The sequence below is a fragment of the Balaenoptera acutorostrata genome, chromosome 20, assembly GCF_949987535.1.
Source record: "Balaenoptera acutorostrata chromosome 20, mBalAcu1.1, whole genome shotgun sequence".
Classification (NCBI taxonomy): domain Eukaryota; kingdom Metazoa; phylum Chordata; class Mammalia; order Artiodactyla; family Balaenopteridae; genus Balaenoptera; species Balaenoptera acutorostrata.
Window position 1 is genome coordinate 56,079,163 of NC_080083.1, and position 14,826 is coordinate 56,093,988.

Here is a 14,826-nt window from a genome sequence, read left to right on the forward strand (position 1 = left end):
TAGAAACCAAGATTTGGGCTCCAGAGTAGACACACTCAGTCACAGTACGTCATTGCCTCTGATTAACCTCGACTTACATTCTTTCATAAGTGACCGAATGTATTTACGGGATAAAGACCAAGAAATCTGATTATTGGGTCAGAAGTTAAGTTGACAGATATTGCCAAATTGCCACAATATTTTATATGGTGAGATTCTCTTCTGAGAATGTTGCCTTATTACTTATTGTAACAGTGTTGCCATTCCTTCATAGATGGTTGGTATGTTTACATTACAACTTTTACAATCGCCATAGGATCGTTTTCTTTTTTTTTAATTTTAATTTTTTGTACTTTTTTTTTTTTTTTTTTTTTGGCTGAGGCATTCGGAATCTTAGTTCCCCGACCAGTGATTGAACCCACGCCCCCTGCAGTGGAAGTGCCGAGTCCTAACCACTGGACCACCAGGGAAGTCCCCATAAGATCATTTTCTATGATCCCCTTTTATAGATTTAGCCAAGGGAATTCTGAAAAAAATGTTATTTCTTGTATGTGTATTGTATTCAGTACCTTCCACATTAAATGTGCTTTATGTTTATATATCAGTTTTGCTTCTAGTATGTCATAATAGTTTATTCAATAGTAATGAAGATGAAGACATTAGAACAAGGACAAAGGAAAGCAGACATTCACTCTCGGAGTCTGTGTATTTTTAAGAAAGAACTATGTTATCTTCCTGGAACCCATTTTTAAATTTAATTTTATTTTTTAAAGTATTTTTGATGTGGACCATTTTTAAAGTCTTTATTGAATTTGTTACAATATTGCTTCTGTTTTCTGTTTTGGTTTTTTGGCCACGAGGCATGTGGGATCTTAGCTCCCTGACCAGGGGTCGAACCCACACCCCCTGCATCGGCACGTGAAGTCCTAACCACTGGACCTCCAGGGAGGTCCCTGGAACCCATTGTTTTAGAGCGGTAGTTCTCAACCGAGGGGGCTTTTGCTCCCCAGAGCATATTTGGCAGTGTCTGGAGACATTTCTTGGTTGTCTCAACGGGGGGGCATGGGGTGCTACAGGCATCTAGGGAGTAGAGGCCACAGATGCTACTGACCAGTTATCCAGCCCAGAATGTCAGTAGTGCCAAGGTTGAGAAACCCTTTTCTAAAGTAATTTATTAAAAGTGAGGTAGTGTAAATGTTTCTCTTTTATAAGATAGAGTTGATACCTCCCTGATGGCAAGGAATCTAATGAACTTGAAAGGATTGTGTGTCAGTGGTTCCACTAAACAGTGCTCTGTGTTTGCCACAGTGGTGACACTTCAGAGCTTGGAATGCAAAAATGAGAGTGAGTCACCTGCTCTGCCTTGATTTTCCTGGCTTGTTAATTGTACAAGTGAAGGTGTGGCTTTCACCACTAAAGTGAAAACCGACATCGGCTCCCCTTGAGCATTTGTTAAATGTAAGTTTTGACTTGTTTGCATGTAGATAGCATTATGAGCTTGGAAATAATTTCAGTTCTAGTTCTACTGGCAACCGTATTTTATTTCATATATCTCTTTTTAATGTCAGTCTGTTGATAAAGTTTGACATTCCATTGAGTTAGAAATAGACCAAGATGAAAATGGATAAGGAATATCCATCCCTTTTCACTCTATTTTAAGAGAGGAAGGTTTTTTGATTCTGGCAAAACAGTAAAAGAGTGTGTGTGTGTGTGTGTGTGTGTGTGTGTGTAATCTAAAGGATGGTTGTAAAAGCAGCACTATTTTACCTGGAAAATGCTAATTTTAAATGCAAAAGACAATTTCCTACTTCCTTCATAAGAACATTGGAAATCATTTGCTAAATTGACATTTTTACTGCAGTAAGTCGATGTAGTTTTAACAGTGCTTTCTGGCCACAAGTAATGGCGCACAGTTCATTTTATTCTTAAACATACTGGGTTTTGTTTGACAAAGTGGAGAAAGAGAGCAGACTCTTAAACATAGAATAATTTTAGCACCCTCTATTCTTTTTTTTTTTTAATTAATTAATTAATTTATTTATTTATTTTATTTTTGGCTATGTTGGGTCTTCGTTTCTGTGCGAGGGCTTTCTCTAGTTGCGGCAAGCGGGGGCCACTCTTCATCGCGGTGCGCGGGCCTCTCACTCTCACGGCCTCTCTCGTTGCGGAGCACAGGCTCCAGACGCGCAGGCTCAGTAATTGTGGCTCACGGGCCCAGTTGCTCCGTGGTATGTGGGATCTTCCCAGACCAGGGCTCGAACCCGTGTCCCCTGCATTGGCAGGCAGATTCTCAACCACTGCGCCACCAGGGAAGCTCAGCACCCTTTATTCTTGACCTTCAGTACATATATTACTTTTACTGGAAAGTTTGAATCATTAGTGTTTTATTTCCTGGGCAAGCTTTTAGAAATTTGGGGACATTTTTTTAAGGCTGTGAGGTCCTATTCTCTTGATGCTATAATGAAGTCTGCCTCTTTTTTAGTAGCCAGCAAATTATGTATTTAGTTTGTGCCGATCCCAAAGGCAGTTATGAGCTGGGACTGAGCCTTTTTTTTAAGCCTTGATCCTAGCCATGCCTGTTTTTCATTTCAAACTGACAGAAGTTTTTTGGGGAGAGGTAGGCTTACAGAAAAGTCAGCAGGAATACTGTGACATGCATCAAACTAGAGCTGAATTTCTGTTGATGTCTGATGAGGGTTATTGGCTTTCAGTCTTTTTCTTTTTTTACAGAGAAAAATGGTCAAGAAAGGGGCCACATCTCTTTAAGAAGCGGGTAGGTCAACGTAACCACCTACCCACATGGTTTAATTTAAAGACAGAATTTGAGGAAGGCTTTTCTGATGTTGGTGGTTTATTTCCTCCCCCTTTTAGGTGATACTTATACGTATGCAGAGCCTTTTTGACTGCCCAAATTTAACAAATTGCCCTCGTTTCCAGGATGGGAAATCAGGAATTGTCTACTGAAATTTGCCAGTAAAATAGTGCTGAATTTCAACTCGGCTGATTTGCTAGTATACGCAAAGGGACACATGTTCTTCCAGGTTTACAGCGCCTGTAGATAGGAGTCAGCTAAAATGGATTGCTTGCTGATAATTACTAAACTATATAACTACCCTGAATTTATTCTATTCCCGCTCCCCCACTACTAGTTTAGTAAATATTTCAGAATTAAAAAAAGCTTCCCCAAAGAAGTAGAATGTTTAGCCTGTTCTTCTGAAATATTTTTCCCCTCTCAGTTTACTAACCTCCTTTTCAGGGTGAATTCCTATGTCCCTTCTGCATCCTGTAGTTTGCTTTGTACACTGATGGGCCTTTTTCACATATAAATTTTGTAGTGAGATAAGAAGCCTCTACTTTAAGAACCAGTTAAATCAGGAAAAGGTGATGGACTTGTGGTTATTGTCTTCGGCTTCCTAACTTTCAGGAAACCGATTATGTCAGTGGTGTAGTTGTCTGATAATAAGGTTACATTGTCCCAGTAAGGTCGCCTTGGAAGAAAATGAAGTAAAGCCAGCTATTTATCTGGCAGTCTGGCAGCCTTTCCCTGTTTACTTTCTGCAGAGCGGCATTTATTTACATTTCTTTACAAGTGGAATATTTCTGTTTTGAGTGGCACCGTGGTGCTGCTTCTCTGTGCCGGTGAGATCTCTCTTGCTCTGCTCCTCCCTGACTTGAGGCCTGCGCCGCCCAGCGTCCCCTGGCTCTTAGGCACACGGGGCTGCTGAGCCCTTGAAACGTGGCTGGTCCCAACTGAGAATCGCTGCGTGTGGAGAATGCACACCAAATACGAAGACTTAGTATGAAAAAAAAAAAGTAAAACATCTCTAATAAATTTGTATATAGATTATGTATCAAAACAATAATATGTTGGCTATATTGGGTAAAATAAAAATCTATTAATGTCACCTATTTCTTTTTGCTTTCTAATGTGGGTACTAGAAAATGTAAACTTACTTTTATGGCTCGCCTTCCCTGCTGTTGGACGGTGCTGCTCCGGATAACCTGTTTCTGAGAGAGCCCAGGTTGATTGAGGGGAATCTGCACACTTTTTAATTGTCCGCCCTGGCTCTGCCACCACTTCCAGGGAATGGCGTTATGATGACTACATTTACCTAGTGATACATGACTAACAGAGGTCTTGTGATTTGTCTTGCTTTGCTAGTGATGATGGCCAAGGAGAAGCCACCGATCACGGTAGTGGGAGATGTTGGAGGACGCATCGCGATCATTGTGGTAGGTCACAGTCTTCCTTCGTGTGCAGAGATGACATTACTGACTCTTAGTAGGTGTCCACCTTAGGATTGGTGTCCAGTGACGATGATGCATTTAAGTGGACCCATCTAGCCTTTCTCACCCAGGCTCCCCTAGGACAACTAGGAGAAACTTTTAAACAGATGAACCGGGATTATTATAACCTACAGGTGTAAAACGAGCACAGTAGTAGCACCTGTAAGTAAATTCGATTCCATAAATAACCTTTGTCTGAAGGGGTCTGTGTCCTGTCAAACCAGCTGACTTACTCAACCTTAAGCTCGTGGGCAGTGAAGTGAGCTGAAGGTGGGCTGTTCATTCTCACTAACAAGAATGTGTGTCTTGTTCTTTGTTACTTTAACATGATACACGTGCTCCCAGCTCTAAACGCCTCAGCTGGGCCAGAGGACTGGCCCTTTACAATGGCTCACTTTATTTCTCTGTTCCCCTCTATTAACTTTCTCTTGGAAAAAAGTAAATGAGACACTGGCTATGTGGGATTCATCAGAAATTTGAAACAGGGAAAGGAGTCTTGGCAGTCTCCTGAACTCAGGCCGAAATGTCGCGTATGACTGTAGTGAGGCTTTGCTGCTCTTTCCACGGACAGGCATGCACGTTACAAGGCCACGCGGTTCCAAATGGACGTTCAGTCTTTGACCCGGGCAGATAGCTCTGATTTTCCATTAGACATCCTCTGAAGCAAAGTGCAGAGAGGTGTGTGTTTATAGATGGGGATGGAGGGAACTTAGCACTAACACTGGTCTCTTCTCAGGATGACATCATTGATGATGTGGAAAGTTTTGTTGCTGCTGCGGAGATCCTGAAAGAGAGAGGCGCTTATAAGATCTACGTCATGGCCACTCACGGCATCCTGTCTGCGGAGGCCCCCCGTCTGATTGAGGAGTCCTCCATCGACGAGGTCTGTCTGCTCTTTTTTTTTGAAGTCTTTAATTTTTTATTTTATATACAGAGATCCATTGTTTCTGCGTAAGGTAGATATCCTGGACGACCCATTCAAGGAAGTTGAGTCACAATTTGCTGCTCTGTTTTCCGTGAATAGTTAAATGGCTCATTCAGTTTTTTTTTCTTTTGAAATTTTCTTTTTTTATTTTATTTTAATTAATTTATTTATTTTTGGTTGCATTGGGTCTTCGTCACTGCACACGGACTTTCTCTAGTTGTGGCGAGCAGGGGCTGCTCTTCGTTGCTGTGCACGGGCTTCTCATTGCGGTGGCTTCTCTTTGTTGTGGAGCACGGGCTCTAGGCACGCAGGCTTCAGTAGCTGTGGCTCGCGGGCTCAGTAGTTGTGGCTTGTGTGCTCTAGAGCGCAGGCTCAGTAGTTGTGACGTGTGGGCTGAGTTGCTCCACGGCATGTGGCATCTTCCCGGACCAGGGCTCGAACCCGTGTCCCCTGCATTGGCAGGCGGATTCTTAACCACTGCGCCACCAGGGAAGCCCCTCAGTCAGTATTGCTTACTCCCTCTCGAGAGGACTGTGAGATCGTGCTTTGGGTGGCTAGTGGTCTGTTGGGGCAGATGTATAGTTAGGAATATATGTCTATTTTCATAAAGATTTGCTCTGTGTACTTCAGTATAATTTGTATTTCAATATGATTTGATACCATAGTAGCGTTTCTCTCAAGACTTGAATTCTTCCTTGATAATAGGAAGGTTTCCCGCAGTGCTGGGGCTCACCCTGTCATTTCTGCATACGTAGACGTGACCTTCCTAAGCTTCTGTTATGAATCATGTAAACTTTGCCCTGTGTAAAGTCGGGTTCTTTTGTAAGAACTGTACTGAGTGGAATAAGGTTTTATAGTTTGGGCCTTGGTCTGTGGGTACCACACGTTAGGTAAACTTTTCTGAGTGACCACGTTGGGCCGCACACATCAGTAACAGCGTTTCTTTTCCATTACTGCAACGACCAGGTGGTGGTGACGAATACTGTCCCTCACGAGGTCCAGAAGCTGCAGTGTCCCAAGATTAAGACTGTGGACATCAGTCTGATTCTTTCTGAAGCGATTCGGAGAATCCACAACGGGGAGTCCATGGCGTACCTTTTCCGAAACATCACAGTGGACGACTAGCTTTCCCGGTTGCCTTGTCCCTGGAACTCCCAAGGAAAACATGTGAAAAGCAGTGCCAACCATTATGTACACAGCATTTCCTTTCAAGGGAGGCAGATGGTCTCTCTTGCCAAGTTTGGTAGGTAGGAGGCATTAAGATGGTCAAGGGGAAGACAGAGATCACGGGTTCATGGCCTCAACTGTCTGCCGTCGCCATCCTGTTCCTTAAAAAAAAGTTAGACACCTTCCTGAAGAGGATCTGAAAATCTTGTTGATATTGAAAGGGAGTGAAAGGGAGATCAAGTCCTAACTCTCTAACGTTCATTCAGTTGTTTCCAGCGCAGGGAAACGTCCGTGTTAATGTTGAACTTGGTTAGGGGAGCTGAGCACCCGGCACTGTTCCTATTCCAGTTGTCCTCTCGCCAGTCAACTTCGTGCACATCTTTTACAGAGAATCATATTTTTCTTTGAGAAACTCCTTGCCAGCAGCCAGCGAACAATGAAGCATTTGTGGCGTTACTCCTAGCGAGGACATCAGATTAAAAAATCACATCCTAACTCTGGATCTCCGAGTTGCTCTTAAATTGCAAATAAAAGAATTTTCTGTCTTGCTAGTGTCTTCACTACATTGCAGAGCTGCCCACTCTCCTGCCTTCTGTCCAGACTCTGCAGAAGCTGGTGCCTTGAACGCAGGGTGGTCCAGGTCCATGGCTCCTGGACATAAGTCTCCCTCTGCAGGTTCCATTCCCTTCCCTTCACATTCCGTGACGTTAAATTCTTGTTGAATAATATATTTTCAACCTAAATTAAAAAACAAAAACAAAAAAACGTAACTGTACTTTTCCCTGCATGACAGGTGACACTTAGGTTGGTTGCATTACTTAGGACTGCACTTGATCATTCTGCCACCATTTTAAATTACATAATCACGATTCTAGTTGATACCTTATTTGTCGGGCAGGCCTTGCCGCAAATGCAGTGTAGACTTTTTATACCTTTTAGTCTGATCCAAGTCAGGACTGAATGAAACAGGCAGGAGGAGTGTCTGCCCGGAAATGAACTGTAGTCTCTCATTGGTTCTCATAGCTTCTAAGAGATAATAAAGGGCAATTCGCTTATTTGTACAATTGTATTTCTCTGCAGGGAGGTTTCCTGGACATTTTTCCCCCTTTCCCAATGACTAGGAAAGTTCCCAGCCCGCCATCAAGACTTGAGCACATTTGCTTTTTCAAGCACACAAAGAAGTTGCCTTTTGTTAATAGTCCAAGTAGGGGAATTCTGAGGAAAGAACTTAATTATCAAATAATTAGCATGGTTGTAGAGGAAGAGCCGCGGACTGTTACTCAGGAGACTGGTTCTGTCCTGGAGGTCGGTCAGATGACCAGTCCTTTCTGGCCCTCTGTCATCGGTTGTGGAAGGGGAGGTTAGGAATTGAAAGCTAAGGTCCTTTTCAACCCCAAATTCCATTTATACCTGCGGTTAATGTTTTCTTTCCTGTGTCTCTAAAAGAGATTTTAAATGTACTTATTTGTCAAAAGCGTTTAGGAGAATATATCTCCTGGGATTAGAATTGGAGTATATTAGAATAAGCTCTTTGCATTGGCGTTTAGTGAGTCCTAGTGTGTGCCTGGCATGATAGCAAGTCTCAGGGACATGAAAATGGAAACGTGAGGACTTGGGAGCCGATGTTCTGGCCGTAGCTAGTGTAGTAGTAGCAGTCACATTCAGTAGAAAGTCACTGAACTTAGAATGGTTAAGCCCACACACCACACCACAGCCTCCAGTACAGCTGATGCTCAGTCCTAAGGCTTCAACTTCAACTTTGTGATCTGGCCTTAACGTTTTCTTTTTTTTTTTTTAAGATTTTTTTTGATGTGGACTATTTTTTTTTTTAAGTCTTTATTGAATTTGTTACAGTATTGATTCTGTTTTATGTTTTGGTTTTTTGGCCTTGAGGTATGTGGGGTCTTAGCTCCCTGACCAGGGATCGAACCCGCACCCCCTGCATTGGAAGGCGGAGTCTTAACCACTGGACTGCCAGGGAAACCCCCAGCCTTACGTTTTCTAATGTAAGAGTGTAAGTGCACAGAAGACTACAGAGAATTTCTTCTTTTGATGATCTCAACAACCACCTGAAGGCCTACTGTGTGTCAGGCTCTGGGTGACAAAAATGAACAAAAATCCTTGGGTGTTACCCTCAGGGAGGTTTTAGACTCGTGTCTAAAACTCCATTTCCAGGAAACACTGCTTTTATTGGAGGGGGAGGGAGTGAAAAATGAAGGGTTTCAATTTTACCAGTTCAGACTAAACTAAAAATTTGAATTTGGAAAGTAGTTAAAATAATACATAGTATAGATGCAGTTACAAGTTTTCTTTAGCTTCCTGAATATAAACACTGAAAATTGTTACCTGTTTTCTGGGAGAATCTAGTATGGGGAAGTCAAGCCTCAATTGCTGAGGGCATCAGATTCCTCTGGTCCTGTCTAATCAGTCCTGCCTTGTAACCAGGGGAGATGCTGGCGCTTGACCAGATGTCTGTTTTGAGATAAATGAGGCCAGGGCGGCGCAGAGAAGGTCTATCAGCTTGTGGCTAACTGGAACCGCCTGGGTAGTGAGTGGTCTTTTTCCAGGTTACCTTCCCTTCTGATTGAGCAGAATGATATGGAAACTGTTCCCAAGGGGCCAAGGTCTCAGGACTGCGTCTCTTAGATCTGTGCCACCGCCCTGCGAAGGGAACAACTAAAACACACAAAACATAGTGGCCATGAGGCCTCTTAAATCTTCCCACTGTTGTGGCCCCCACAGGAGAGTAAATCAGCTGGAATCTAGGTGAACCTTAAGGGGTCTCCACCCCTCCCCCGCCCCTCCCCGCGCCAAAACGGATGTGTTTCCTGGTAGGAATGCCTCGGCACAGCCCTTATAGTGCCGTTTGGGAGCGTTTACTGAGAACAAAAATTGGTGGCACCTTGGGGTGTGGCCAGGGCTTCCTGACCCACTAGGACTGGCTGTCTTTGGGGGTCGGGGGTGGCTTCTAGAACGGGCAGGTCTCCGCGCTAAGGCCGGCTCTCAGCGGGGCGTGTTCTTGCGCGGAATCCCGGGGGCGCGCGGGGGGGGCTCCCACAACCGGGCAGCGAACGGGGCCGCGCACCCAGTTCCAAACGTCCGCCAGCCGCCAGGGCAGGGCACTCCAGGGCTCGAGCTCGGAGACCGAAGATCGGACGGTGGCGGGCTGACGGCGGAGGCTCGGCGGTGCCCGGACCCCGGTTTCCCGGGAGCGAAGAGCGGGAAGCCCGAGGGCCAGGCGCTTCCTCTCCGTCCTCCAGGCGGGCTCCAGACTGCGACTGCTGCCCGGCGCGGCGGGACCCAGGGGCGGGGGTGCCCCGGGGCCTCGCAGGGGCCCGGAAAGGCCTCAGAAGCGCGACAAGCCGTGAGGGGGGCAGGGCCGCCGGAGAAGGCGCACGATGCCGCCCACGACGGCGGCCCCCTCGGTCTCCCTCCGGGAGCTGGCCGACCTCGCCATCGGTACCCCGGAGGTGGGCGCCGTCAACTTCACGGCCCTGCACACGCTCATCGTGGCCATGCTCAAGAATCTCAACCTGCAGGATACTCGGATCGACTTCCCGTCCCCGATGCTCGAGCAGAGTCGCTTGTTCGAGTCCCCGCGGCTCTCAAGCGGTAGGGCGCAGCCGCAGGCGCTGGAGAGCCAGGTGAAGGACCTGGGCGGGCAGGTCCAGGACCTCAGCCTGCAGCTCACGACCATGGGGAGCCAGGTGCAGGCCATCGTGGCGCACGTGGAGCACTTCCCCTCCCAGGCCGGAGGGCTGGACGCCCGGGACTGGCTGGAAGTGAAGGACCTGCCCTTGCTTATGCAGGGGAAGGCGCAAGTAGGGTCGACGGTAGTCCGGAAGGACGGCGAGCTGGTCCCCCAGGTGGGCGCGCAGGCTGTCCGCCCCTCCCCCCGCCCCGGCCGCTCTGCAGCGCCCCCTGGAGCTGAGCCCCGGAGGCGCACCTGGGGGAGGAGGCCGGAGCCGGGAGGCGTGGCGGGGCCCAGGCCTGCTTGCGGCTTGGGCCCACGCGGCGCGGCCCGTGCTCTACGTTTCAGAGCATGGAGCTGCTCCAGGACATCATGGAAGACGTGAAAATACTGAAGGAAGCCCAGCAAAAGGCGAAGGAGCAACCCGAGTTGCACCCGGAGGTGAGGGCGGCCGGGACCCCACCTTGGGGAACTGAGTGGCCCCTTCCCGGGCAGCCTTCTTCGTCCCCTCTGTTTACACGGGGGCTCACCCACCACTTGTCAGACACCCAGGCATCCTGACCGACCCAGAGAGGGGCTGACAACTTCTCAATATTCTTTGAGCGAATTTCCTTTAAACTAGAGTAAAGAAGGAAGGTGGTGGGTGTTGAGAGACAAAGCTTGGTCCAAGAAGAGGGGGACTGGAACGGAGAGGGTTACGGGTCACCACCACCATCCCCCTACCTGCAGCCCCCCAGGCAGCCCCACTCTCACTTGGATCTTTGCTCCCTGGGAGAGAGAAGCACAAATCCCTCAGCGTAAGCATTTTGCAGTGAACAGCAGAGACCGGAAGTATGCCAGTTCCAGGAGATACTAGGCAGTGCTCCTGTTTCAGGCCCATATGAGGCCGGAGTAGGGGATTAGAGCTGGGGAAAAAGGAGGAGCAATTAGGAGGAAGCCCAGGGAGAGGCTGAGAAGAGAGACTTGAGAGAGAAGAAAAGCTCAAAGGAGGAGGCGGCCGAGACCCTGGAGGAGACTCACCCACGGATGCCACGTGCCCACCTCATCCCAGGCCTCCAGCCCCCAGCAGGACTCATTTTTGCTCTGGGAAGCTTTTCTTTTTAAAGTGTGGTGTTTTTAGGTTTGGGGCTGTCTTCGGTTAGACTAAAGGCTTGTTTTACCTTTAGATTCGTAGATTCTGGAGGTTTGCAGAAGTTATAAGGAGCCACTTAAATGGTAGCAATTTGCTTTGGTTCTTTTGAGGTGCTTTTCTCTTTAAGCAACACAGTCGTTCAGATGCCCTTGAAGTACCCAGTCATCTTTGTCCTTGAGAGGCGAGGTTAGCCTCCTCGAGCAGTGCTGGAATGTCTCACTAGTGGGTTGTGTGAAATGCATCCCAGGACCACAGAAAGGTTCCCATTCCTGCATTGTTTTTGCTTGTGGCACGCTGTCCCCGGGTACCACCTACCACACTCGCTTCCCTTCCTCTTGTTGGCTGGGAAGAGAACGGGGAGCCTGGCTTACCAGCCTTCTCTTTACCCTCGGCTTCTCTCAGACCCACATACTTCCTTTCCTCTTCTGCCTTGTGAGAGAGAGAGTGTGTGTGTGTGTGTGTGCACGCACGTGTAGGGGCCACAGGAGGGGCTGCTTTGATCCTCAATCTCTGCACTCTTCTTCCAGAAACTCCTCCGACGGATTGACGAACTGGAGAAGCTGATTAGAGAAAGGGACGAATTCCTGGTAATCTCAGCCAGTTCTGTGGGAAAGGGCCCTCAGGGGCCCCAGGGGGCAGGATGGTTGCCCGCAGCCCGGCCCCCTTTCTCGGGGCTCATCCAGACTCTCACCCCAGGTGTCTGCATCCTTCCAGGGTGGGGTGCTGTATGACCTCTGCCTCTTGGGGTGCCCCCCCTGGAATGAGGGAACATTCTTTCCCTCCTTGCTCAGTTGTCCATCCAGGGCCCACATGGGACAGGAAACCAGCCACTCAGGACTTACTGAGTGGCTTTTCCTCGGGGCTTTGGACCCACCCAATCCTGTTACTTCTGTTCTGTTCCTAAAGCTTCCTGGGATTAAACTCGGTGTGTGTGTGTGTGTGTGTGTGTGTGTGTGTGTGTTGTATTGTATGTTGTGTGTGTTTGGTGTGTGTGTGTGCACGCATACGTGTTGTCTTTCACTGTCAGGAAACAATGAGCTGGAAGCTCAGTGTGATGCCTGCTGCAGAAGAAGCCACCATGGTCACCTGGGAAGAGCTGGAGCAGGCGATTACTGACGGCTGGAAGGCCTCACAAATGGTGAACAGAGACGGGGGTGGGGTGGGGTGGGGGGCTTGGGCGCGGTCTTCGGTGGGGCCCCCGAACCTTTCCCTTTTTACTGCTGTGCAGTATTCCATTCTGTGGATGTTTATAATTTATTTCACAAGTTTTCTATTATGGATATTTTTTATGTTTTTCCCCAGTCTTATAACAAACCATGCTCTAATGTGACACTCACACAAGTGAAGGTACTCATAGGGTAGATTCCTAGAAACAGAACGCGCATTTGTGATTTGGCTAGCTTTTGCCAAATTACCTTTTGTGGGCAGGGTTCCGGTTTGGACCCCCACCAGCAATGTAGGAGAGAACTTGTTTCTCAGTATCCCGCCAACGCTGTCTGTTGGTACCCACTTTTTTTAGCTTGGCCGATCGATTAGATAGAAAACAGTACCAGAGCATAGTTTTGATTTGCTTTCATAGCTTTTCAGAGTTCCTTTAGAGTCTGTCCTGAAATGCACGAGTCCCTTCACTATTAGTGGACAAAGGTGACCAACCCTGGAAATAAAACCTCTTCAGGAAGCCTTTTGCTGATGGTGACTTGTACCCACGGGTGCGGGCATCTGTGCCAAGGCAGTGCACAGGATAACCAGGCTAAGCTTTCTTTGTCTGAATAAAGTGGGTATTTTCAAACGGCCCTCGATGACAAGGATCAGCGGCCCTTTGGCCTTGACGTTCCTCTTCCCTTGGCTTTGTGTATCTGGGTCACTCAAAAAGGGTCACATGGGGGCAAGAGAGCGAAGAACACTTTGGCACCACCAAGTGGCCATCTGGGGTTCGCCAAATATTATCTGGGTACAAAAGGCACCCTTCTGGTCTCCCAGACTGCTTTCTGAGTTTGGGGCCCTTCTTCAGAGGAAAGCAGCATCAGAGAGAGTTGGAAGAAGAGCCTGCAAACAAAGAGAGTGGCCTAGGAAAAGGTGGCCTCTGCTTTCACTGTTATATTGTTTTAAGCCAAAGCTTTTTTACACTTACCCACATGTCACTGTCCTATGTTTTGAGTGAGCAACACATTTCCTCGGGGTGCCACTGGAAGACACCTGCAAGACCTAAAAATAAGCCCCAACAGAAGCAACTCTAGACATTTTTACTTCTCCAGAGGTAAGAAAGTGTCAGGGGTCTGACAGTTGCTCATAATCATGAACGACCCCAGAAGCAGATGAGAATTAGTATAAATATTAATTTTTGAGAAGCAAGAGAGCAAGTAATGACAAGTGCAGGCCTGCATAGACCATAATGAAGGCAGTGGAAGGAGAGTTTCACTATCTCAAGTTGGGAAAATACAACACACTTGAGCCCAATGTTTTTTTGCGTTGTTGGTGGTAACTCTAAGGCAATTGTGAGGTGCATCATCTGCCTGCGTCATGAGTAGAGAGCCAGGGTGGAAGGGAGGATGTGAGTCCGGGGTTGGGGAGTGTGATGAGTATGGAAAAGTAAATTCCATGTTTGGAGAACCAGACATGAGGAAGGAGGCTGCAGCTATCCACGTAGCAGCTACCGTTAAAGGAGCTCAGAACTAACATGGAAGATGCCCATCCCAGGACTTGGGTGTGAAAGGACACTGACCACTTGTTTCCAAGGGCGTGTTCTGATGGCCGAGAGGGCAGTTCTTTGCAGTTTTCTTCATTACCCAGAGGTGATGATGACGTTGCTTCTACTTCTCCTCTTTCTCCTCCTCCTCCTGGTACTTCTCCTTCTAATGGTCAGCAAGGATGAAAGACTTACCATAATCAGGAAAACCCAATCCTAGCATTGTAGTCAAAACTTGCTCAAGGGAGGAAAAAGCTTCCTCAATTCCCTGTGATCAAGGTAATGAGTCTGGGGTGCCAGCTAGATCCGTGGCAATGGTCTTTTAACAATCGGAGGATCTTCCAGTGGCCATGGTACTAGGTCCGTGGACCTTGAGGATAGATGCTGTCTTGCAGAAACAGCGTGTCCAAAGTAAAGGACATTTCTTCTTCAAAGCTTTGTGGCCTGACAGGTTAAACAAAGTAGAAAGCAAAAATTAAAACCTATCTGCAGGCCTCCACCGAGGGAAAGGCGGGTGACTGCCTGTTAGGTTGTGGTCACCCTTTGGATATCTTCTGCTTTGGGACCCAAGGAATAGTGGAGCAATTGAGAAAGGGGCTTCACGAGATTGAACATGACTTCAGCTAACTGCAGCCCCATCTTCCTCTTCAAAGTGAACGCGCACTGGGTCAGCACCCCTCCTGGCACCAGGACACACACACCGGCACTCGCTACTGTGCTCTCCGTGGCCACGGCTACCCAGTCCATGGACGGGGCCTCACGTGCCTCCGGGTGCGAAAAGAAAAGTCCCCTTTAGGCAACTACGGGCCTCCTGGATCATGTTTTTAAATCCATTCTGCTGATCTCTGCCTTCTGATTGGAGTGTTTAATTACTGATAGAGTTCACAACTTCCATTTTGCTATTTGTTTTCTGTATGTCTTATGTCTTTTCTGTTTCTCTGTTATTGTCTTCTTTTGTG

The 14,826-nt window shown here is 47.5% G+C and overlaps 1 protein-coding gene across 1 annotated transcript in view; it reads left to right on the forward strand.

The window, feature by feature from the left end:
• Positions 1–6,905, forward strand: part of PRPSAP1 (phosphoribosyl pyrophosphate synthetase associated protein 1) — a 30,219-nt gene extending 23,314 nt beyond the window's left edge. The window contains exons 8-10 of the mRNA XM_007185746.2: positions 4,142–4,212; positions 5,003–5,149; positions 6,158–6,905. Of these exons, the coding sequence (XP_007185808.1) occupies positions 4,142–4,212; positions 5,003–5,149; positions 6,158–6,316 (377 nt within the window). The 3' untranslated portion in view covers positions 6,317–6,905. The remainder of the gene's footprint in view (positions 1–4,141; positions 4,213–5,002; positions 5,150–6,157) is intronic.
• The last annotated feature ends 7,921 nt before the right edge of the window (positions 6,906–14,826 follow it).